General features: G+C 43.9%; 2 protein-coding genes across 4 annotated transcripts in view; both read right to left on the reverse strand.

Moving 5' to 3' along the window:
- The window catches only part of BCL2 (BCL2 apoptosis regulator), a 171333-nt gene extending 161468 nt beyond the window's left edge, over window positions 1–9865 (reverse strand). For 2 of the 3 annotated variants that reach the window (XM_057700483.1, XM_057700485.1), the window contains exons 1-2: window positions 9141–9865; window positions 8080–8923 (exon numbers count right to left, since the gene is read on the reverse strand). In XM_057700483.1, the coding sequence (XP_057556466.1) occupies window positions 8080–8643 (564 nt within the window). In that variant the 5' untranslated portion in view covers window positions 8644–8923; window positions 9141–9865. Of the gene's footprint in view, window positions 1–8079 lie in introns of all 3 variants that reach the window. The other variant, XM_057700484.1, reaches the window with a different exon arrangement.
- A 3487-nt stretch (window positions 9866–13352) lies between these two features.
- KDSR (3-ketodihydrosphingosine reductase) overlaps window positions 13353–26096 on the reverse strand; it is a 41779-nt gene continuing 29035 nt past the window's right edge. Inside the window, exons 9-10 of the mRNA XM_057699532.1 lie at window positions 24013–24114; window positions 13353–20028 (exon numbers count right to left, since the gene is read on the reverse strand). Of these exons, the coding sequence (XP_057555515.1) occupies window positions 19909–20028; window positions 24013–24114 (222 nt within the window). The 3' untranslated portion in view covers window positions 13353–19908. The remainder of the gene's footprint in view (window positions 20029–24012; window positions 24115–26096) is intronic.

Consider the following 26096-nt stretch of genomic DNA (forward strand, 5'->3'; position numbering starts at 1 on the left):
CTACCAAGTTAAACACCAACCTCTCAGCTCAGGACCAGTCTTGTCTCACTCGAGATCTCTGTGCCCCAGCTGACACAGACTCTCTACAATCCCCAATGATGTCTCATACACTCCTGCCTGCTCTGCCTCCTCCAGCCCAGCTACCTGGAATACCCCCTTCCCATATCTCTCACCTATTATCTCCTGCATGAAACTCTTCCAGATCCCCTTTTGCTGGAACAGATTGCTCCATCCACTAAAGCGTGTAAAGGATTACAGCGATTTACACAGTACTTATCTTAGTCTCACTACTGGTTGGCAAGTTCCTTATAGGTAAAGGTTATCGTCCACATTTTTCACTCACGTGAAACACCTGGCATAGGGCTTTGCACATAGTAGGCCCTCTATGAATGTTTTTTTTCCAATGGAAAAAGGCAGTGTGCGTGCCCTACAAATAACAATGTCTTTACAACCCTTTCCGTTCCCGTCACTGCCCTGGTTGCTGGAAACTCCATGGGGTTAAGATTTACAAACAACTGCTCATTTTCCTTGATGAAGACTTCTTCACATCGTTTTCATCTTACTGTCACTTAAATATTTAGTAAGTGGCTCTGCATCAGTATACTTAAAACTTTGTTAAAAAATAGCTCCAAACCACCTCTAAAAGTTTTCAGTTTTAAAAAGAGAGACAGATAGCCCAGCAAAAATTCATAAAGAAAATAGCTAGGAGATACTCCCGAAATTTTAGACATAGAGGTGCCAACTGGCATCCTTTATAGACTTTCTTTTTCCCCAAGAGATAAAATATCATTATCTAAGGATGATATAATTTGTAATTAATTTTATCCCTGTGCTAACTGTAAGAAGGCATTGAATTAAGAGGACTATTTGTCCCATATTCCCTTCAAAAATTCTAATGCAACTGGATATAATATTCAGCTGCAATTCAATTTCAAAGGTAACATACAGGCACGACAGTCATCGTGCTGTAAAGCAAAAGAAATCTTAGTATTGGTAAAGAATAGCTGGAAAAAGTCAAGAAAAGACAACCTGCAACACTAACGCCTTGTTTGGTGCTCCAAGCATTAAAAGTCATACACTCTCCAGATTCTTTCGCGGCTTAAGAAAAGACAGTTAAAAATAAAGAAATATAGTCATTGGAACTGTCACAAGAAAGATATATTGGTCTCAATGGTAAAATCTCCCCTGGAAAATTTAAGCTTCACTTGACACAGTGGGTCCTTGGGTTGGTTTCAAGAGACAGAGTAAAAAGGACAGTGGGGTCGGTCATAAGCTTCTGACTCATTACGTGTAAGCGCCAGAGAGCTGATTATTAACTACAAACGGAATACGGCTCCATCCCTGAAATTCTGAAGGCAAAACAAGGAGCAAAATGGAAATACCGATACCAGTGAACTTTCTTGTAGAATCTGGTCAATTGCCTAAGAAAATCACCCAAGTAGCCCTCAGTACATTTGTGACTGCCGCCAATGGCCATGCCAGCATGTCAGGGAGATTCCCTTCCTAACGTGTTTAAGAGGGCATTTGGGGAAGTAGTCTTTAGTAGAAACTATTTTAGTTGTTTAGTTAGTCAAACTTTATCTAAGGCTACAGTATAACCCCACTCTACTCTCACAGTGTAGAGATCAGAGCTAGTATCAACTCTCCCAGCAGATTCTATCTTTTCTCTGCACAGGGTTGGGATTTATGATCTCTGGAGGGAAAGCATCATATCTGATGACAGAATTTTTCCTTGCCCAGCTGCCTGTAGCAAGATTGGAGTAGGGTTATAATATTCCAGCTTGGGCAGAGCCCTTTTCTGCGCCCTCTGGCTGACTTTCTAGACATAATGCTCTTTCCTTCAGGTGAATCCCACCCTTCACATGTTGGAAGGTGACAAGGAGCTATCCCTTGGAGGTCTCCCTGTGGTGGGGCGATGGGCAGGTAGGGGTCAGTGATGGAGGTTGGTTGGGGGGGAGGTCCCGATGAGAAAGCCCACATGGCTTAGGAGAGAGAGAAACAATCATTCTGTCATCATTCACACTGAAGGACAGCTGGGTTTATCTTTTGTCTGGCAAGTAAAGAGCAGAGAAATCGTGTTGGCACTACAACATTGAGCGCAGATCAGAACACGAGGCAATCTACAAAAATACTTTTAGAAACGAAAATGGCTTTGTCGTAATTTCAAAACTTTTACAACCTCCATTTAAAGAAAGAGAACCACAAATAAAAGACTTTAGATGGTAAACACCTGCTCTTAGGAACACAAATGTCACAGTGGACTAGGAATTTCTGTAAGTAGCGTTTTGGAAGAGAAGCCTCTTAATAAACAGAACAGTACTAGAACCTAAAACCAAACCAAAACAAAAGCTTTTGTTTTAAGCTCTCCCCTGCTCCGGTTCAAACTGACTCGTACTTTTCCGCATACCATGATTTAGGAAAGATTGTTCTTCAAATTAACCTATTCCAATCATCCTCAGCAGAGTCTTGATTGTCTTTTACTGAAAAAATATTCAATGAAATACTTTAAAAACTGCAGGCTAGTGTCTATTAAAGTCTTTGTAAGAGTGCCTAATGGGTAAATACTTAACAAGGGAACTCCCCTTGCCTTTCAGTTCTCTTAAGCCTATGTTTCTGTAACACAGTATTTTTTAAATTATCTATATTTCTCCTCCTAGTTAAATCAGGCCTAATGCACACATGAACAACCATATGGTTAGAAATAACTTTTTCAGACAAAGATTGAAGTGTATGCAAAATAACACAGGCTTGTTTTTTTGTGTTGTTTTGGTTTTTTTTCGTTCTCCCTCTAAATCTGAGAGTTGAGAATCATCTTATCAGGCTGTGTGGCAGTTGAGTTCACGACAACATCTCCAGCCCCGGCCTGGGAGGGCCTCCAGGGCAGGGCAAAAGCCTTTCTCCCTGGACCCCCAACCTAACCCAGGGCTGGGCACACAGAAGACCTGCAATCATGTCTGTTGAATAACTGTCTCCGTCCTTGGCTGACTTTCGTCGTTAATCCTGTTTCGACGTCAAGCACTGATTTTGTTTGAATCAAACCAAGAGGAATGAAAGAGGAGCTCTGCAGTGGGGTCAGTCCTCTGAGTGAGTGGTCTCCTGTATGTAGCCGGAGGAAAGGGTGACCAGCGTGCGGGGTTACCTCTATGCCTGAATAAGGTGCTATTAGATTACTTTAAAAAGGTTTAACAGAACCTTTGAACCTCAAATACAATATATCTCTGGGGGGAAAAAACCTTTTTACTTGTACACTACAAAGACAGTGTTGTTTTTCTAGTACAAATGCGCTTCTGCTGAAATACTGCTCTGCTAAACTCTTGCGAAGACATGATGGGTGACCTCAGAAATGGGTGTGGGGGTGTGTTGAGTGGGAGAGACCGCTATTAATACACACAGCACCCACACACTGGCTTTATGAGTGCGTTTATCATCCTCCAAAAAGCTGACTAGGACTGGGAGTGGAGAAAAAGAAAAAACTATTTAAGAGTTTGGCTTAAAAAAAAAAATCTGCGGCTTTCTGTTACCTGGTGTGCTGTGTGGCCTAATGACATTTAGCAATTTTGAAATGTACCAGTTCAATCAAGGATTGCTAAAAAGATCAATCAGTTCTCACTAGAAAGCACAGCTAAAAGTAACAGGATGCACAGAAGAAAGCCATGTTTTCGACCGACATTAAACAGCAACAAAGGCCCTGAAACAGAAAAGAGAACTGAGTGAACTATAAAATTTTACAAAAGTCCCCAAATGTAATCGCTCAACAACACATGACTGCAAACTCCAGGAGCAATAATGTATCTTTTTCTACAAAATAAAGTATTGAAAGGGGTCATGTGATTCTTAGCAGGCAGAAAGATGCACTTTCCCAAGGAAAGTTCATCATTAAATACATTATTTAAGATTGGATCATCCTTGGACTATTTTTAATCCTATCATTTTGCTGCCAAAATTGGCCATAAGCAGCTGATACTCAGCCACTAGAAAAATGATGCTTTTTCACGTATTTTGTACACTGGCCTGAGAACGGTATTGCTTTCCAGTTAAGCAAACGTTTGAGTGGATGTGGACTGTGTAGAGAAAAGAGAAACTGCTTGCTGACCAACTAATAAAAAGGAAGCTAACCTCTACTGGATGTGGAGAAGTAAGTTCCTGTCTTCCTAAACCACAAAGACCAAAAGACAAACACTCGAAAAAAGTCACACTACCATCACATCAACAGAACGAAGCCAGTCACCGAGGTAAGGCAGCTCATTCTTGCAGGCGTCAAATATCTCACTCTCTCTTCAGACACGAAGCGAAACGTTGTCACGTTTCTCAGTTCAGGGGATGCCATCAATGTTCATTCACCATCAACTCGCCCAAATCTCAACCCTCTGCTTGCAAGAGCCCCTTGGTCGTGAAGCCGTCCCCGAGCCCCTAAACTCATCTACAGAATTTGAACTGTGTTACAAGGGGATGAAATAATACCAAATGGAGCTATTAAAAGAGCTAAATTTCCTGTCTTTAACTGGAGTAGAAAAGCTATCCAGGGCTTCCCTGGTGGCGCAGTGGTTAAGAATCCACCTGCCAAGGCAGGGGACATGGGTTCGATCCCTGGTCCAGGTAGATTCCACATGCCACAGAGCAACTAAGCCCGTGCACCACAACTACTGAGTCTGTGCTCTAGAGCCCACAAACCACAACTATTGAGCCCACGTGCCACAACTACTGTGCCTAGAGCCCGTGCTCAGCAGCAAGAGAAGCTACCACAATGAGCAGCCCATGCACCGCAAGGAAGAGGAGCACCCCCCTCGCTGCAACTAGAGAAAGCACGTGTGCAGCAACGAAGACCCACACAGCCAATAAATAAATTAATTAATAAATAATAATTTTAAAAAATTGCAGCTACCATGCAAGACATTCTTGAGAGGATGGAACTTATGATTTCTCTCCTGTCTCTCTTGCATTTCAGTCTCTTTCTTTCAAAGGTCAGATCACTCTAGCAGACACCTGAGAAATATTCAGCATCCTAGGTAACAGTATGAACCCATGAGGCCACTGGAAAGGGACACTGTAGGATCCATCCCAGGTTGTCATTTTTCCTAAAAGACGTCCACAGGAATCAATGGTTGGTGATGGTGGCCAGCATCTCTAACTCTCACGTGCACACAAACACCTGTGAACCACAGGTTCTCACTCAGAAGCTCTGGGGTGGGACCTGAGATTCTGCATCTCTAAGAAGCTCCCAGGTGATGCCCAGGCTGCTGGCCTATGAGCCACACTTGCGGCAGCGTCTCAGACATTTCTTAGAACTGCTGCTGTCTCACTCCTCCACTGCCCTGCTTCCCTCTGGAAGAGCCTTATTCATTCTTAGGAATAAAGCCACACTCCACTCCACAGCCTATTTCTTCTTTAGTCTTTAAATAATTTGTAGGCTTCTGGGACCATCTCTCAGATAGCTATAATCCAAGGCCCTGCTTTCTCCAAGTTATGGAACATGGAATGCAAACTGTTTTTCCTTGGCCTCAGAAGTAGCAGCAGCAAAGAAAAAAATGTGACTGAGAGTCTAAAGCCCCCATTAGAATAGATTCAGTAGATGAGCTGATCCACTGAGTCCTGTAAACAGTGCAAGTCATTGTCCAATGTTAAAAGAATGTGCTAGCTCTCTTCTGAAACTTTATCATTCTTATTAAGAGTCCTTTACACTGTAAGATGTAACATATTATTAGAGATTGGTGCAAATATGGAGGAAAATCTGTCTGGATGCCAAATGCTTAAAATAAAAATTTAGGTTCATAACGCATCTCTTAAAGGATAAGTAAATCAGACTCTCAAATATGACCACTTTTATTATTCCAAAGTGTCCGTTTACGATTGGATTTCCTGATATATACTATTTTTTTTTGCCAAAGTCCTTTGTTTTCCTATTTTGTCATCCATCTATACGTTGTCCTGAAAGCTACACATTTTACCATCAGCTATTTGTGCGTCTATATGATTTATTTTTACTATAAGAGGTTTTGTCAAAAAAAAGTTTATCATGTTCTACAGTACGTCATTGTGGTTTGGCATCATAAAATGTAGCCTCTACATTTATCAACCTCAGATACCTGTTGACCACAAAGATAGGCTCTACTAAGAAAACTCTATTTTGAAAGGAGGAAAAAGTGAGCCTTCACTTAAAAAGAAATTCAATTGTATGAGATGTTAATATACCACAACTCAACAACAAAGATCAAGATTATATCTTAATTTCTATCATAAACATGTCTCCATTTCCCCATCTTTTTATTAAATTACTTGACACATGACAGTTACCACCTTGGATCTCTTTCAACTAGAAAGAAAATTCTTTTAATGTTTTTTTCACAAAAATATGTAATAGTCAAATTGTTATATTAGTTTTACTTTGGTCTTAAAATGATGCTTTTGGTGTCTGGAAGTCCCTACCTCTTTGGTTATGGTGGTTAAAAGTAAAACCACCTACTTAACCAAACATTTAACAAAAATATTCTTTAATACCTTTACTGAATTCTTCCAGAATTATTAAAGATCTGATAATATGTGATCTCAAAAAACAAATAATTCACAAAAAGCATTTAAATTTTAAATACTAAATGGGGATGTTTTACTTCTAAACACTGAACAGTGGCATCAATATTTTGTCAACTTTGGTCAAGTAGGATCAGATGTTCATGTCAGTCATCTACTTTTCTTGGCCTTTCCTCTTTTTGGCCCCTTAATATTAGCATACCTTGTAACCTGTAGTAAAATATGTATGTAACATGCTTCTTGAAATCGAATCCACCTGTAGTGACTTCTAAGCTTTTTGCTCCTGTTAGGTCCCATAAAATAATAATATTAGTAATTCTCCCTAGAGACTAAAAGGAAGCACCGAACTGCATCCTTTTTCAAAGACAATTCTTCAGATTAAAGCAAAAAGTCTGCAAAAAACTTCAGACAAGAATTATTCCTCTTTCACTTTTTCACAAATTAATCTTTTCAGACACAAAATATAGATGTCAATTACACTTCTTCAGTCTTAGGATCTGTACCCTTCCCCCAAAGAATCATACACACACACACACGTTTATGGTGACATGGAGACTCTATCTAGCACAATAGTACCAGAAAAAAAAACAGCTCACAGATGTTCTTCAAAAATACAGGCATCAATCACTTCAACTAAAGTCAGAGCATGAAAACCCACAGCTAAGAATCAATTCTTCTACGCTTTATACAGATAATCCAGATGCAAGTTTTGCCAGCAGAGGAGACCACCAAATGATGTGGATTCTAGGTGATGAAAAGTAAAAGATACTAAAATTCCAGTAAACCTCAAAATCATAAAGTTATAGAAATGGAACACAAGGTATGCAGCCAATGCAAATTCTGTCACTGATGAAATAAACATCCAGAGCCGAGTGATCTTTAAGACACCAGGTCATGCCCCTAGGAGTGTAGCACACATTGGAGGCTGGGGTTGCCGCACTTTTGGAAAGTCAACTCACAACTTACCTTTTTACAAACATCCAAGTTTTCCAGGGAAAGGGGCTACCTTGGTTTTCCTCTTTGGGTAGATTTTACCAAGTGAGTCACAAAAGGCATGCCCTTGGTCCTCTGGGGGAGTCTGTTCTTCTAATTGGGTGGTTCTCAAATTTTAGTACAAAGAAGAAACCCCCAGGGGAGCTTATTTCTGATGCGGATTGCCAGTCTGGCGTCCAGTTTATGAGCTGTCCCTGAAACGTCCCATTTCAACAAGCTACTCGGGCCAGGTACGATGATGATGGGGATCCTTGGACCCCCAGTTTGAGAAACCCTGAAGGGATTCCATTTTTCTCAAGATCCTATTGAATAGCAAAGGCTGGATCTTTGCACCTCAACGGCTGGCGAGCAAGGGAAACAATTTTGCCGGGAAGGAATGATCACGGTAGGGTTGGCAGGGAGACCTCTGTACAGGTAAAGAGGGAGGGAAGCCACAACCTGATTTTATTTCATTGGCTCATCGGCCTGCCCTTGGCCCTGTAGCCCACCCACACTCCGACCACCGCATCGCAGACCCAAGACGTCCAGACCAGACGCACATTCAACCAGACGTGCACCTACCCAGCCTCCGTTATCCTGGATCCAGGTGTGCAGGTGTCGGTTCAGGTACTCAGTCATCCACAGGGCGATGTTGTCCACCAGGGGCGACATCTCCCGGTTGACGCTCTCCACACACATGACCCCACCAAACTCAAAGAAGGCCACAATCCTCCCCCAGTTCACCCCATCCCTGAAGAGCTCCTCCACCACCGTGGCAAAGCGTCCCCTCGCGGTGAAGGGCGTCAGGTGCAGCTGGCTGGACATCTCGGCGAAGTCGCGGCGGTAGCGACGAGAGAAGTCATCCCCGGCCTGGCGCAGGGTCAGATGGACCACAGGTGGCACGGGGCTGAGCGCAGGCCCCGCGGCTGCGGCAGGGGCGGTCTGGGGTGGCGGCGGGGAGGTCCTGGTGGGCGCGAGGGTGCGCCCCGGCTGGGAGGAGAAGATGCCCGGCGCGGGGGCTGCCTCCAGGGACGCGGCGCCCGCGTCTCCGGCATCCCACTCGTAGCCCCTCTGCGACAGCTTATAGTGGATGTACTTCATCACTATCTCCCGGTTATCATACCCTGTTCTCCCAGCGTGCGCCATCCTTCCCCCGAGGAAAAGCAGCCGGGTACCAACAGCACCTCTCGCCCCCGCTTCCCGCCCCACGGCCCCGCAAGGGGGAATAGTTATAATCCAGCAAATTTATTGGATGTGCTTTGCATTCTTGGATGAGGGGGTGTCTTCAGTCACGCGGAACACTTGATTCTGGTGTTTCCCTCTTGGCATGAGATGTAGGAAATTTTTATTTAAATTCCTTTCGGATCTTTATTTCATGAGGCACATTATTAATTATTGTTAATATCAGTCTACTTCCTCCGTGATGCTGAAAGGTTTAAAAAAAAACAAACTAATCAGTCAAAATCAGGTGCATTTCCCTTTATCCACTGTGTGAAAGCAGGGCACACACACTACAAGTTACACAGCTCAAGAATATATTAAACTGCCTGGAAATTAAACTTACTCGAATGCACTTAAAGTTAAAATCTCAAATGTTTCCATTGAAAGTTACATTAAACCAATTTCCTGTGCAAAGAACTTACTTGTATTTTTTAAGGACAGCATGATCCTCTGTCAGGTTTCCTTTTTCGTGAAAACAAATGCATAAGGCAAAGATTCCATCAATCTTCAGAACTCTCCAGTTATAGCTGCTCTGAAACTTCCAAATGAATCAGGAGTTGGGGGAGGGGGCTGCAAAAATTAGGAGAATTTCCAGTTTGATTCCCAGACTTCTCCTTCACAGAAATGTCAATCCGTAGGAATCCCAACCGGAGATCTCAAGAGCACGGGCAAAGAAAGGCAGCGGTGGCGGCAGATGAATGACAATTTTCAGTCCGATATTTGCAGAAGTCCTGTGATTTTCCCCCTCTCGGCAATTTACACGCGCACACACGCGCGCGGGCACCGACATGGATCTCTATCCGCGGGACCGCTTCACGCCTCCAAGGGAGAGAGACAGGGACCGGGGGCCGGTGGGCGAGCCGGGGACGGGGGCAGGAATCCTCTTCTGATTAAACTCCGAACGGCCAATGCATTTTCCGAAGAGCTGCTTGATAAATGAAGGCTGGACGCGCCCGGCCCGCCGGTGCCGAGCGCGAGAAGCCCGCGCTGTGTGTGGTGCGGCGAGGGGTGGGGAGAAGGAGGTGGCGAGGGAGGGTTTTATTTTTTCCCTCTTTCCCTAAAAAGGATGGCCACTACCAAGTTCTCCCCCCTGGACCCCCTCTTCCGCTGCACCCCACCGGCGCACCCCGCCTCCGGGCTGCGCACCCTTTCTCCTCCTCCTGCTCCTGCGCGGCGGCGCTGGCGGCGCCCGCCTCCCCCGCGCTCCCGCCGCGCACCCGCTCCGGGCGATGACGGCCGCGCCGGCGGGGAGGGCCCGGCGCCCGGCACCTTCGCTGGCAGCGGCGGCGGCGGCGGCGGCGGCTCGGCGGGGAAACCGAGCGCGGCGGGCGGGAGCGCGGCGGGCGGGGGCGGGCGCGGGGGCGGGCGCGGGGGCGGGCGCGGGGAGGAAGGGGGCGGGCGCGGCGCGGGGAGGGGGGGCTGGCCTCTTCATTCTCCTCTCTAACCGACTGGTTTCCTGTACGTACGTCACACGGTTCATTCAAAAAAAGAAGAAAGAAAGAGCCCTCCTCGGAGCCGCCCCGCCGCCCCCCCTCCGCCCCGCTCCCCTTGCCGGGTTAAAGGAGCCGCGGCCGGCCCGGGAGCGGCGCGCCCCGCCGGGGACACATGGCGCGCAGGGCCGCGGCCGGGGAGGGAGCGCCCGGGACGGCCCCCGCCGGCCTGCCCGCCCGCCCGCCCGCTGCGCCCGCCCGCCGGGCCCGGCCGGTGGGTGGCGCGGACGGCGCAGGCCTCCCGCGCGGCCGCGGCGCGGTGGGTGTGCGAGGGGCCTCCTCGGGCCTGCGGCGGGCCCGGCGCGCGCTCGGGGTCTCCGGGGCCCACGAGGGGCCGGGGGCGCCCGCGAAACCGCAGGCGGCCGGCCGGGCGGCTGCCGGGGGGCAGGAGCTGGGGGGGCGGCGGGGGGGGCGCCGAGAAAACCGGTGCTGGAGAAGCGCCGGGAATCTCTCCGACCCTTTCTGGTCGTGCGCGCGCGCGCGGGGTGTGAGGGAGAGTGTGTGTGTGTGTGTGTGACCACACATCGTGTTACCACGCTCGGCCGATGCTGACCCCGGGCAGAGGGAGCTCAGCGCTGCCCTCCCGTGAAGAGAGGCGACACTGCGCGTTCATCCGCGAGGGAAGCCCCAAGCGTCGTGTTTACTTTCAAGTTGCTTCCTAGGTGTCCACGCAGAACACGCACTCCGGAGACACCAGCCGTGACCGAGCTCTCCGTGGCGCGGCGGAGGGACTGGTGGGGGACACCAAGGGCTTTCGAGTGGTTAAGTAAATGTTTTTACTTTTACTTAAAACCTCTGCGCCTAACAATTTCGGCCCTGAGTTAGGGCTGGACGCCGCAGAGGGCTACGGGGCACCTTCTAGGCCCGCAGCCCCTAGATCAGGGCGGGTGGGTCTCTACAGGCCTCCACGGTCGCCTACCAACCGATCTTAGATGTCCACACCTTCTCGAGTTATCTATGCATACACACACCTATATATTACACACATGTGTACACATTAAAAAAAGGATCATTGGTATGAATAGCCCCCAGGAGAAAGGCACAGAGGGCAAATAAGTTGCATGTGTTTAATTTCTCTCTAAGAGTCTTTGACAAATAAAGTGCCAGGAAAAAAAATGTTTACTAATAACACGGCCGCTTACCTAATAGGAGTCAAGTACAAACACACAGGGACACTGGCTTGTTTTAGTCATAGAAACATGACAAGTGAGTACTGCCATGTGTACAAATATGTTCTCACACTATACTTTGTCTCATTCCTAGTCTAAAATCAAAGCATTCATTCTTTGGCAAAATAAGCACAGCAGGTTATTTTCATTTCTTCATTTATCAAATCCAATCGTCCAACATGCCAACTCTTGCATATAGGAATGGATGCCTGGTACAAGTGTCTTATCCAGGCAAGAGGGAATGAAGGACGGTGGTCCTTCTTGCCTTCCAACTGCTGTGACAGAGTCCGCTTTTAAACATGGCAGGGCGGGGGTATGCTGGCCTGGAGAGAGCCACTGGGGACAGACTGACCTAGGATATATATTCTCACAGAATAGGAGAAACACGTGTTAATGCCACACATCATGGTTTAGGGATCTTCTCAGAAGCTTGTTTTAACCCCCCCAAATTACTTAAGAGGAATTGAAAGCCTTCGTCCTTGAGACCCAGCATGTGAGTGAGGAAATGAGAGGCCAGAGCTGGAAAAAAGATTGTACTTCTGCAAAGAGGGAGACCAGAAGGAAACAGATATCCCATTCCCAGAGAAAGAGAAGCTTCCTTTTTTCTCCTTTACTCCATAGAGCTTCACGTTACAGATTCTTCACACTTAAGTGACCTCTTGATCATAACCAAACATTCTCAGGACAGGTCTGCATTAGCCCTTGACTAAGGCTATATATTCCCTAGGAATACCCTGGATACTCTTTCAGTCAAAAGAGTGAAACCATTCCTCCATTCAGATTGCATGCTTACTAGATTCCACCTAAAGTGTGAGGGCAAGTAATCCTCAGCAGTGTGTGAATTAACTATTTGTCTCTAGTATTGGTGAGCTAGTGGAGGGAGCACCTGTCTGAGTCAGGAGTCGTAGGTGTGAATCTAGGGACCTTCCAATAACCTTCCAAATGTAGGCACTGTGGGCTTTTCACTTCCCCAAGGCATCTTCCACTTTGAAGAGCCAATGGATGGTCCTTTTCCCAGCTTTGCCTGGCTGGGTTCTAGCAGTAGGATGGCACCCGGAGGAGAAAAGAACAAGATGCAGGGAACAGAGATTGTATCAGGAATCTGAAAGGCCTATGTTTCCCTTCTTTATTCTCCAATCTGCCAAACAAAAAGCTTTTTATTGCCAATTTTCGCCACCTACTGGTTGATGTTTAACAGTATCATTCAGGAAATACTCTTCATCCATCACCCATACAAATGTTCCCAAAGTTTATGAACTTCAAAAAGGACATTATTCCAATCTGAACATACTAATATTTAATATAGGTATGTATCAAATCTTCCCAAGTATTAAAATATTTTATTTAAAAAGAGGATAGAAGGACAGTGTTAACCTAGAGGAAATTGACAACTAATAGGTAAGATGAAAGAGTTAAAAATATAAAACGTGACCCCAAACCATCCAGGCAAACTGAAGTACAAATAAATCCATAAACAAAATGAACTGACTAGGCAGAATAAAAACAAGCACATAGTCTGCATAAAAGGAAAATGAACTGCTTCAAAAATAACATCTCACTGGCCTAAGCAATCCAAAACACTAACTTCCAACTTCAAGTATCTTCTACATTATCATTTCCAACTTTATTGAGATATAATTGATGTAAGTATCTTATGCACTGTAAATACATATTAAATAATGCCATATGCTTTAAGATGGTTTACATACTTTGTTGGCAAACATTACATAATAATGTTATTATTATAATACTAATTCCCCATTGGTATTAGTAAAACTAACAGTAATATTGTTCCTGACTCATTTATGCTCCAGAGCCCCTCTTCTGTAACAGTGATTGCATCCAAGTAATCCACTGTGTGCTCTCAAACCATCCTTGTCCTCATCAGGAAATTCTTTTACCAAATCTAAACCAACCAGCCTTGGTTTAAATGAAAAACCCACCTGGCTAATTTTTGGTGGGTCCTAATCCTCAAAAAAATGTTTGGAATAATTAAGCAACAACTGCTGAAACCAGGCAACAAAGTGTAGATATGTCATTCTGTTGCACAAGTTTAACAGCCTGCAAATAATGTTTACTTTTGGTTTACAAAGGAAAGCACAATGAATTCACTTGTGGCAATTTTTTCCTTTCAAACTAATGACTTGGCATTTAAAGTGAATAAATTGAGATTAGGAACTTGCCTTATACTTTTCAAATGCTTCCTGCTCTTGTTGGATTGACATGAAACACCATAGGATTGAGGGGAAATAGGTAAAGAATTTACATTCTTATGTGTGATAACTAATGTTTATTCTCTTATGCTCTTTAGCACAGAGCACAGTTATCTCCCACACATTAACTGCTTATGAACACATTTAGAAAAATCAAGGTAAATATGTTTGTTATCTTGGGCTGCAGTAACAAAGTACCACAAACTGGGTGGCTTATTAAAGAGGAAATTTACTCTCCCACAGTTCTGGAGGCTCAAAGTCGAAAATCAAGGTGTTAGTAGGGCCATGCTCCCTCTGAAGTCTCTAGGGAAAATCTCTCCTTACCTCTTTCTAGCTTTTGTTGGGGGCTGGCAATCCTTGGCTTGCCACTGCATCACTCTGACGTATACCACTGTCCTCCCACGGCGTTCTCCCTATGCATTTCTGTTTTCTCCTATTTTTATGAGGTCACCAGTCATACTGGATTAGGACCCTAATAAGCTCTTCTTAACTTCGTTACATCTATGAAGACCCCATTCCCAAATAAGGTCACGTCCACAGGTACTGGGGATTAGGACATCAGCATCTTTTAAAGACACACAACTCAACCCATACCAATAGGTATCTAAGATGGTTTTTTCCAAACTAATAAGGAATGTTTATTCCAAGGCCCAAGGGCTCAGCCACCCCTGAATTTCAAAGGTAACCATGATCTTTCTAAATCTAGCCATTTCATATTTCTGCTCAAAGGTCTTCAGAGACCGAAACCTCAACTCCTCCACATGGGATGATGTGGCCCAAGCCTACCCCCTGGTTGCCCACCCAGTCCTTCCACTTTCCCTTCTCGTAGCTACCTTACCTCTATGTGTTCTCTGGAATACGCCAAGACCTCTCGCGTCTTTTGCCTTTGCACATTTGCTCATCTCCCTGAAAGGAACCCAACTTTCCTGTGGAAAATTCATACTAATTCCTCAAGATTTATCTCAACAACTTCCTCCCCTGTGAGCCCATCCCCAACTATCCCCGGCAGCCCTCGGATTCCATTTGTGCCACGAGAAGAGGTTTCCTATGGAGGCTGGGAGCTTCCAAGACAGGAAACTGGTTTGGATCATGGCTTCACTGCTTGGCAGCTGTGACCTTGGCCTAGCTACTTAACCTCTCTGTGCCTGTGCCCTCATTTATAACATGGGGATATGAAGGTACCACTGGTAGGGTCAGTAGATGTTGTAAATGAGTTACACACAAAGCACTCACAACAGCGACTAGCACGGGTTACGTTTTCAAATGTTACGATACTTTAATCGTAGCTATTGTTGGATCACCATGTAATTTCTGACATATGTTTTTCTCCCTAGATTATAAACTATTTGAGGGCAGGGACCATATTTTCCCTTTGTGCATTCCCAGCCTAGAATAGTGCCTGGCATTCAAATAATTGTGGCATAAAATTCAGAGGCCTGCAGGAAGGAATGGGGAGTGGTTCCCCGTCCTCCCGGAAGACTTGTAAGAGGCTTCAGAGGGGTGAAGAAGTGGGGAGGGAAATAAATCAGAAATGTAATCGCCAGGAGAGAGGGACAGATTGTTTATGCAAAGTTGTATCCCGGGCGCCTGGATACCGAGCTCGTCACAGGCACTCAATAAATACATGTTGAATGAGGGAAAATGGGGTGGATAAAATCAGGAGTGGAACAGAAGTCAAGAAATACTTTTCTTTTTAAACGTCCAAACATAAAAAATTATAGAGGCGATATCCTGTGCTATTTACATATAGAAGTTGCTCAAATTTAAAGAAAGGTTAAGTTTGCCAACTGACATCCAAGGCATCTCTTGTCAACGTGACCAAAATTTTTCTATTTAAGGACCGAGAAATATTAAGGCGTGTTCTTTCCCATATCTCTCTTCTATGCCCTTCAGAGTTGAGGAGATATTTCATGGTTGGAATATGAAGATTTAAAGTATGGGAAATCAGTTTGTGTATGAAACATAATCACTTAATAAATTTTCTTAAATTCCACATTTCTGACTCATATATCCCACATCAGAGTCAAACAAACAAAACATATTTGAAACAAGGGCCCAGAATACCAAATACTTACTGTGAAAACATTACTTCCTAAAAAATGATAAAATATCAAACCTGGTCAAGTGTTTAAGATGCAAGGTTAGTATAACGTTATGAAAGAGGTTTGTGTTTTGCTTAAACATCTCTTTTAAAAAATGCACATTTCTAAAAAATAAGTTTTCAAATCTGTAAAGCATGTTCCCCATTTATTTCTTGTTGTGATTCAGAAATACAAGATATGAAAATTAGGTTATAATTCTGCCACAAAAGCTTCTACAGTAGCAAACACAGGTTCTAATATATATCAAAATAGCCATATGCACTCTTATCAGTTTAAAAATGTCTTTAAGAGTTGTCACATCAAGCAAGTGTAAAATATAGTAGCTATTATCTCCTCTTCAAAATACCAAATCTGCCATCACTGCTCTGAACTAAACAAGATTTAGTCCAGAATATGGAAGGTTATGGTTAGTAGGTATTTTTTCAAAGCTGAGTCACTAAGAACTTAAGGAAATGAGAATGATTCAAAACATTTCATGTCAAAAAGTATGACTATTTAAGTGTCCTCAAGTGATTTAAGACATGTTTAAATTGGAATATGATGCAATAAAATTAAATCTGTTGATGATACAATTCAGTAAAACAAACAAACAAAAAAATCATTATGGTATTGACGACTTCTAGAAAGACAAAGACATACAATTCTTTGAATCCAAGCAACTATTATCAAAATGCTTCTGTCATCTGAACATTAGAAATGGTCTCTCAAATTTTCACTTCCAAGGATCAACAATATATGGTTTAACAGATCCAAACAGAGACTAATAATTAAATATATAAAAGTGTTCATGTAAAGGGGCCATCACTAACAGCATTTTTAATTTCTTCTTTTTTCAGCTGTGAAAATTAAATTTTAAAATATATAGACAAGAACAACTCTCTTGACTTTGTTTTTGCAAAAATAAGTGAGAATTGTTTTTTATACCTTTTTCAATGATAAAGGGTCCTTGAACGTATTTTGGAATTTCTATGGCTGAATAACATTAAGCATTTTAAAATAAATATACTCACAGATATATTACAAGCAAACAGTACAACCCAACCTAGCAGAGGCAGGCACTTCAGAACTGAAACTCACATAATAAGCTATTGTTGGTCACATAGAGAGAACTCACATTTCAACAGAATTATGATTAAACTTCTTTTGCCACAAGTAGGACTTACCCACTTCTGGGTACAATAGAAAGTGTTGAATCAATGCGGTCCTTTAAAAAAAAAAAAAAGCCAATAGTTTCCCTAACAATCTGACTCAGGCTTTCTTTTCTTCCCCTGAGCAAAAAAGTAAGTCAGTTAAAAAAAAAAAAAAAAAAAGGTTGTACAATAACTGAGCCAAAAAAGATTTAAAAAATAGAATTTGCCTTGTAATATTTTCATGTTTTGGATGAAGCCAGATCATTACATGATGCTGCTTAAGTGTCTACAATCCCTCATCCAAAACCCTTCAGGCCAGATGTGTTTCAGAATTCATCTTTTTTTTTTTTGAATTTTGGAAAGGTAATATGGGGCATATACTGGATATTACAAAACATCTCCACAGAGTCTGGGGCGGTCCCTGTAAGTCAGACCCATTGGTATGTCTTCAGACAAAAATTAATGAACAGCCCATGCAGTGGCATAAATAAAAACGATAATAATTTCAAGTTAGTTCAAGCCAGGTTTTGCTATCAAACAATTATGGCACCAAATTTAGGAAGAAAAAAAGGAATACCTCAGTTTTCAAAGCTTTTTGGTTACAAGACTGTAGACCTTTGCCATCTCTGACAGAGAAGTCCATTCCCTGACACTATAATCTCCACGAATCTGCTCTCATGCCTGAGCTTCAATTGGGTTGGGGATATCTCCCCCCGACCCCCTCTGTGGAACAGGGGCTCTTGATTTGTTTAGGCAGTAGATGACCTGGAGTGACAGTGCTCTTTCTGAGGATACCTTGAGAAATGCATATCGAAATAACTACTGCACAATAGTAAATTTTATTAAATGAGGCACCATCTGGGACTCGATTTTAATATAGACCATCAGTAGAAGGTGCCAACATTCAAGAAACATTTATGAGAAACGAATAAAATTGAGAAACACCCCGCTATTAATTTGTATCTGTTTTCTGGGAATTAGGAAAACACAGCCATTACTCCCTCTTAGAGGCTGCCCGATATGACTCAACAGACTTTGCAGACGATGGCTCTCTAAGGCTGAAAGATTCATGAAACCATTATGGGTTCAACCCACCCCCATAAACTGCAATGAAGTCATCCCAAGCAACTTACATATTAAATAATAATTTCTTCTGTCTTGTCAGTGTTTGAAAATGTGCCATTCTCATGTCTTTTAAAAAGACACCATAGATTAAAGCCATTAAACATCTTACTTTGTAAAAATTAAGTCATTTTGTTTTTTTAATGAAACTTTAATCAGCAAGTAAGCTAAATATTTTAATCTTAAAGCACATAGGTCAGTGTATTTTGATTTCTTCTGGAAGTTTGGGGGATTCAGGTTTACTTCTGATACTGGAACTAAGAAGGATTTTTTTTTTTTTTTTTTTTGGCACACGGGCTTAGTTGCTCCATGGCATGTGGGATCTTCCTGGAGCAGGGATCGAACCCATGTCCTCTGCATTGGCAGGCAGATTTTTAACCACTGCGCCACTAGGAAGCCCAAGTCATTTTTAAGTCAAGAGGTTCAAAAACTCAAGACCAAAAAAAAAAGGTTTGTAATAGTTTTTAGGTCTTTTATCTTTTGCAGAGTTGTGTTTTTTTAAACAATAAAAAAAAAGTTCCTTCTTCAAAAGCAGTGGTCTTTTCTCACCGAAAGGAATTGGAACGTGGTAATGTACAAACTTGCTGTGTATGCAAGGGGGAGGGGACCCAGCGTTACAATGGAGGTGACTGTCCTCGTGTGGAAGGAGCACATACAATGACTGAGTGAAGCAGTTAACGGTGGATGGCGGCTAGACCTCATCAGAGGCACCTGCTGTGGAAAGCCACCAATGGATGGATGGTATGTGATACCATCGGAGCCTGGCATCTGAAAACAACACTTGGGGGCCAACAGGATTTCCATGTCTCTACTGTGAGAATGATGGCTAGGCTTTCTTAACGTGGTACAAAAAGGATGTTCTCAGGGTCAGTGGGAGAGTCACAGAAAGAACGCGGTGATCGTTTTATTTCAAAAACGAGTATCTTCAACATCGGCCTTGTCATCCTACATTTTTTCCTTACTGAATAAAACTGAAATATGCTATCATCAGCCTCTCCTAAAGGCTACATATATGCTACGAGGAGACGAAGGTCGTGCTTTCTAATTTTTTCGTTTGCTTTAATAAATTTGTTAATTTAAAAAGTCAAGTCAAAAAAAAAAAACTGGTCTTCTCTGTGTTTTAGAAAAATATTACAGCAGTATAAGCAAAATTGGAAGGAAGACATGGGAAGAATAAGACACTTACAATGGAATGGGTGAGCTTCAGGTCATCATGGCCATCGAAGAAATTGTAAACTTTTAAGCTTCCAAGATTTTACTTCTCTTGAAAACATTTTAGGAGCCTGCCTTTCCCCGTGAATGAAAAATGAAAAGTATTTGAGTCTAAAGAAGACAAGAAAGCATCATTTTTTCTTACTGGAAAATGTTTGTCGCCTTTGTTCCACTGCATCACCCTCTCTCATCCCCCTTAGAGTTTTATGGGATCAAAGAGAGAGAAGCCAAGAGGGTCCACCAACAACAGAGGGAGTCAGGGACGTTATTATGGACTCAGACACAGTGGCAATGGGTGAAATGCATCTGGAATAAAATACACCAAGTTAAAAAGAAAAAAGAAGGCCCCAGAAACCCATAAACTGCCTTTCGTGAAAGGTTAAAAAAGTGCTCAGAAAGTACATTTCTGGACATAGGATCTCTGCTGGGAAAAAAAAAGAATAAATAGAAAAAAAATTCAGTGATCACCCTGGAATCCTGTTCTTCACCCTGCTCACATGCTATGAATTCTCTTACCATCACCTCTCTGCCTGGAGAATCACGTGGTCTCCTGCTCCGTATTTGCATAGTATTAATAATATTGTCTGGAGTTGAACGTCTAACCCTCTGCTTGCAGCCAGGTTTCTGGAGAGCACTGGTCCAATCTCACAGACTCGAAAGCAAGACATGAGTGTCTGCAGGCCAAAAACTGCGTCCCATTTAGCAGCAAGCTGGTCAAATTATTTAGAAAGTCTTTTTCCAAGGGGTAAGAATTAGGCAGTTTTGTCTGCAATTTCAGATCTCGCTCTCTGCATCATGCAGCGACGAACTATACTGTCGAAGCTTCCAAGGTAAAACAAAGCAATTGTGCGGAAGAGGCCCATGGTGACCACCTGCAAGACAAAGAGATCTTTGAGCTCATGCAACAGGACAACACAGTCATCTGTTTCAAAGGATTGTAGGGTATGTCTCTGATAAATAGTTTCTAAGATGCATCTTCCAATCTGCTCCAAGGATAAGTACGTATAATGAAAACTTTGTAAGCGCCAGCAGAACACGGAGAACAGAAGCTGTCTGCCCTGCACCACGGGACAGCACAGGGCCTGCCAGACAGGTAATCATAAAATATTTGTCCAGTTAATATATGCAAATTATACAAAGAACAAAACAGGCATTCTTAGTAGCCTTGGGGTTCTCGGAGATTCAGCGCAGCATCTCAAATATCCAAACTACAAACTACAATCGAGGCTTTTTGGTTTAAGGTTTGTGTTCTGATCATAAAAGGCAGACCCTACGCTAGGTGCTGAGAGCACTGTGGTGAGAACGACCAGTGCCAGCCTCCGCCAGCTCACTCCATACCTAGGTAGACAACCAACTGAAAAAAGGCAATTACTGCTTCAGGGTTAAGAGAGCAATTAACCATACCCATTAATTCTTCACTCTTTCCACTGAAGGACTCTCACTACAACACGTGTAAATGGAACTTATACAAGGCATAAAGCTACAAAGAGAAACATTTTCAAATATATAAAGCACCAAAAAATTTGCCTCCCAGGAATTCCCTGGCAGTCCAATGGTTAGGACTCCACGCTTTCACTGCTGAGGCCCTGGGTTCAATCCCTAATCAGGGAATTAAGATTCCACCAGCCGTGCAGAGTTGGGGGGGAAAAATTGCCTCCCAAGTATCCTTTTTCAGGAAGCTACTAGAAGAGGTAAACAGCCAAAGAGAGGGGCATCCACAAAGAAAGGCAGTGGTCCTGTGATGCAGGAGCAGGAGGTGGGGACCCAATACCCAAGAGAGGCAGAGGGGTCCCCCAGGATGACCGTGAAGGGGAGGCCGTGGTCACCTAAGCACCAGACTCAGGGGCAGCCAGTCCTGATGGGCAGGTCAGAAGGCTCCAGGAGGAGTTCCTTCCAGAAGGTGAAACTGATAAGAGTATCTGGTATTTCTGAGAGGAGATGAAGACAGTCGTTATGAATAATACACAGAAACAATACATAGAAAAAGGCCAACAACAGTTTCGGGGAAAACAAAAGGTTGTACAAGAAAGGAAAATAAGTTATGCGCATTACACAGCTCAGCTGTGAATAGCATTTAAATAGCCCTAATGATGGTTATCTCAACACAGATCTAACCAAAATCACGATATAACTAAGAAGGGAGGGTGGGGACAGACGAGAGGTGGGTGTGAGCAGGGGGAGGAGGATAAGAAAGGAGAGCGCCATCCTCATCCTTCAGAGCAGAGCTAATACCTGATCCCGAACTGAGAAATCAAGTGGAAGCGGCCACATAAGTATCTACCTAGCGGTAAGGAGGTGAAGGTCAGAAGGTCCAGCTAAGAGGACAGCCCAGCTCTTTCAGAGAAGGGTGAAATGGGGGATATGGGGTGAGGGCTTGCTGTTTTTCATGATGAGTCTTAAAAATGATTTGATTCTCTAAAGTGTGCACAAGGATAATTCTGAAAAATGTAAAAACCAAAGGGAAGCTGGAAGAGGCAAACTCTGGAGACAGTAAAAAGAGCAGTGGTTGCCAGGGGTTCAGAAGGAGAAAGGCAGGGATGACACAGGGAGGGGGACACGGGGATGTCAGGGCAGTGAACAGTCTGTATGACACTATAATGGTGGATACGAGTCACTCTACATTTGTCAAAACCACATAGGATGGATGGATAAGGCCATGAATAAACCCTAATGCAAACTGTGGACCTCAGTTGGTAACACCGCATCAATACGGGCTCACGACTAGGACACTGCGCCACCCTGCCGCAAGATATCAACAGGGAAAACTGGGAGCCGCGAGGGGAAAGGAGGGCCTGTGGGAATTCACTCAGTTCCGCTCACTCACATTTTCTATAAACCTAAAACTGCTCTAAAAAATAAAGTCAATTATTTTTTTTCAAACTTAAGGGAATGAAAAAAAAAAAAAAAACCCCACAAGAAAAAGCAATTATGGTACAGCATAACACAAGGCTACAAAAGGGCTAAGTCCAAGGCATGTCACCCAGTGGTGGAGAGTTCTGGAAAAAGCAGCGTTTAAAGTGAGACCTGAAGGAAGGCTGGAAGTTGGTCAAAGGCAAATGGGGACGGAGGGACAAAGACAAAGCGGCAGAAAGAAAAGGAGGTGCAGGAGGAGAAGGAAGAGGGGGTGACGGGGCTGGAGGTCAGAGGGCCGTGCCCCGCGATGGGACGGCAGCTTTATCCTGATGGGACTGGGGAGCCACGGAGGGTTGCTCTGCAAGGTGGACTTGTGTGAGCCCACGTGGATACACCCAGGGCTGGGCCAGTGCCGCCAGGCCACAGGGGCCGGGGGGCTGTGTTCTGTGCGCCCGTCCCAGCTCGTGACGCCCAGGTGAGAATGCAGACCCTGGGCTGCGGGGTCTCCTGATTTTCCAAGAAAAGTCTGAAATCTGGACTTGAAATGTAAATCTAATTTTGAAACTATTTTATTTCCACACGCAGACTCATGCCAGATGGACCAAATGAAATGTTTCACATCCCGTAGGCCCCTGGTTCACAACCTCTGGCTCCCAGAGCTTGAGCCTCAAGCATGGAGTGTCTGGGTCTGAGCTGCAGGAGCGGCGACAGGGCTGGAAAAGTGGGCCAACCCAGGACAAGAGGGTGGGGGAGACACGACGTGAGGAGCAGGAGAAGTGGGGGTCGGCGATGACACGCCCGTTTCTGGTTGATCTCGGAAGTGAACGTGAACACTGATCACGGGGACAGGAATACAAAACTGGTGACGGAAGGCGGGGGGGGGGGTGGGCAGGATCCTGTGGATGTGTCGAATTGGAGATGTAAAGTCATAGCCCAGGTAAAACATCTAAAAGTAAAATTTAGTGTCTACTACTCTTGGGTTTTTTTTGTTTCATTTTTTGTTTTGGCCCCGCATGGCATATGGGATCTTAGTTCCCTGACTGGGGATCGAACCCGCGCCCCCTGCAGCGGAAGCACGGAGTCTCAACCACTGGACTGCCAGGGAAGTCCCTTGTGGCTACTCTTAAGAGAGAATCAGAGTGAGAAGAGGGAGGAAAACCAACACCTAAGTCCCAGGGACTTTCCATCTGGACGTGGTCGGCTGCACATCACGTAGCGCTTTGTCATACACTGCTCAGCGGCCTTCCCACCCCTCCCTTCCCTCCTGCTACCCTCCATCATCCCTGGCTTGGTCTTTCCAGAGAAACCCCTCTGTTATAACTCTCATTACACAGCACTGTCCTAGCCTCACCATTCTTATCAGTCTCTCCCTCTAGACCGCAAGCCCCCTGAGGTCAGAGAGGCTACCTCACCTCTGATTCTCCAGGAGCAAACATGGCACCCAGCTCACCAAGGAGCAGTTAACTTGTGTTCTGGATAAACTATGCTTTCTGTGAGGACAGGGACCGTGTTGAATCTCTGACTTATCTCCCTAAGCTTCTGTGCCCTGATACACTGGAAAGTGTTCTAGTCTAATATCCAAGGACTTTTAGGCAAGACCACCCCTAATCCCCTAGAGACAGAGATTTCCATTTTTCAAACATAGAAAATGAGTGATTCTCAGAAGAGAACCCAGATTAACACCCCAATAGCAGAGGCAGTGTTTTCTCTCTATATCTGCAGTGTGCAAAACAGAAGACTTCTTCCCAGTCTAAATTCCTCAAGTGTATCTTTAACCTACTTCCTTTTAAAAAAAACAAACAAAAAAACAAAAACAAAAAAACCTACTTCCTTTTTACTTTTTCCTGGTAGAGGAAGAAAAAGTTGATACTTCAATAAAAATTCTTTACATCCTCAGATGAAGTTGCTCTGTCTTCCTTTAGCCTTTTCTCATTGAGGTTCAATGAGAGGTGCCTGTTGTCTGTCTGTGTGTCCACCTGTCTGGAGGCCTAGGCACAACTCACCTGCTGGAGCCCTTCAGTGATGGAAGTTACCGGAGCCATTCCACAGGTCAGGGATGAGAGCATGTACCCATCTGAGCCGATGGAACTGTTGAAATTTCCTTGCTAAAATAGAAGGAAAAGAAACGAAAGAGGAATAGCAGCGACGTGGAAAGGAATCAACTCAACACATCGGAAGCAATGACACGTGTCCGTTCATTTCTGGTGGGAGGAGGCGGTAACAGAGCACATGTCCCAGCTCAGAGATGAATGTGGCCTTGGGAGACGGGCTGGGATGGCTGGATGGGTACTTCTCAAAATGTGGGTGCAGGGACCCCCAGTGTCCTGAGACCCTTCCACGAGGACAAAACAACTGTCACGGTGACACTAAGATGTTAATTGCCTTCTTCACCCAGTGACCCTTGCACTGACGGGCAAAACTGCTGTCTCCTTAGCACAGACCACAGTGGTAGCGCCTCTCCAGTCACGCACACTTGCAGTGATAAGTAAACACACAAAGAAAACAAATTGTTTAAAGCTCCAAAAATTTTTTAAATGTCAGGTTTGTTTAAAAATGCCCTCGATAAAGCAGGAAAATTAATCATTTTGTTAAATCTCAACCCTTGAGGACATGTCTTCTTAATATCCTGCGTGACAGAAGCACACACCAAGCACGCCCTCCTGCCGTGTACCACATGGAAGCAGATGCCTTGAAGAACAGCCCTCCTCCAACTGTGTAAGTCAGGAAACGTCCTGATTCTTCCTCAGAATACCATTTTTACATGCAAGAACCATGGACTGACAGTCCGTGGTTATTCAGACGTGGGTATTTAGAAGTTACTTCGCAGAAAATGACTACTGTCACTTCAAGGAAAACTGGCAGCTTTTGTGGCCAATGTTCACATCAGAGCTTTCAGGCAAAAATTAAGCGTTGGGAAAATGTATATCTGTCATTTTGTGCCTGCCAGCTTCCCAATACAGAAAGACTTTTATGATATGATCAACAGTGATATTAATGAATGTAATTTCCTGGGTAACTCAGGGAATCCATATTTTCCAAATGACTAATGCATAATGTTACAGAATCATGAATAAGAGATATTCGAAGTGCAAGGCAGACCAATGGATTTTCATGTAACAGAGAACAAAAAGTTCATTGATAGAGTTTCCAATTTCACATTGCAACTAACCTTTAAGAAACTACTATTCATCCAGTTTAGGTTTTATATCAAAAAAAAAAAATAAAGGGAATGTCCACAATTATCTGAGAAGCCTATAACATATTCCTTCCTTTTCCAACTATATGTCTCTGTAAGGCCAGATCTACTTTATATCCTTCATTCAAAATAACATGTTACAACAGACTGAGTGCAGAAGCTATGAGGACCCAGCTGTCTTCTATTCACGCAAACATTAAAGAATTGGTGCAATGGAAAACAACCACCCTTCTCACTAAATTTTGTTTCGAAGAGTAATTTTTGTTACAAAAACGTTACATTAAAATATAATGGATTTATCATTGTTATTCTAAATGAATAAATAAATTTTTTAAAGTGACACAGTTTCAATTTCTGATATGGCAAATATTGATAAGTATAACCCATGGAAACAAAAGTTCTCTGGGGCTGTGGACGACTTTAGGGTGGAAAGCGGTCAGGAGATGAAAAAACGTGAGAACCGCCAGATTAAATGAATCCTGCCAAAATACAAAGAGCTGCTCTGGAGCATTAAAAACGTGGAGTGTGTTTGCTTTGACTTGAGATAAGCAGGAAAAACAAAGTCCGCCCAATCCACTGGTGCCATCTTTGTATGCCTTTGAACACAGTCAGGGCAAAGTTCTTTCCACGTCTGCAGATATTTTAATAGCCTTCGATGCTTCCTGCATCCTGCTCGGTTCAGCCTGAACAAGCAAGGGCACGGACGTTCCTTGAAGGCCAAGGCCCAGCCTGCTGATGCTTCTTGTTCCAATCGTCCCCAGTTTTCCTAAATTCAACGTGGGCCTGAGGTTTACAGACAGCCCCTGTACACGTGCACTTTTCTGCATGTGGGGTAACGGGAATGTTGCCAAGAAGCTTGTGGCACATATGCTGTCCTACAGAATAGCACTT

The sequence above is a fragment of the Hippopotamus amphibius genome, chromosome 11 (genome assembly GCF_030028045.1).
Source record: "Hippopotamus amphibius kiboko isolate mHipAmp2 chromosome 11, mHipAmp2.hap2, whole genome shotgun sequence".
Lineage (NCBI taxonomy): Eukaryota > Metazoa > Chordata > Mammalia > Artiodactyla > Hippopotamidae > Hippopotamus > Hippopotamus amphibius.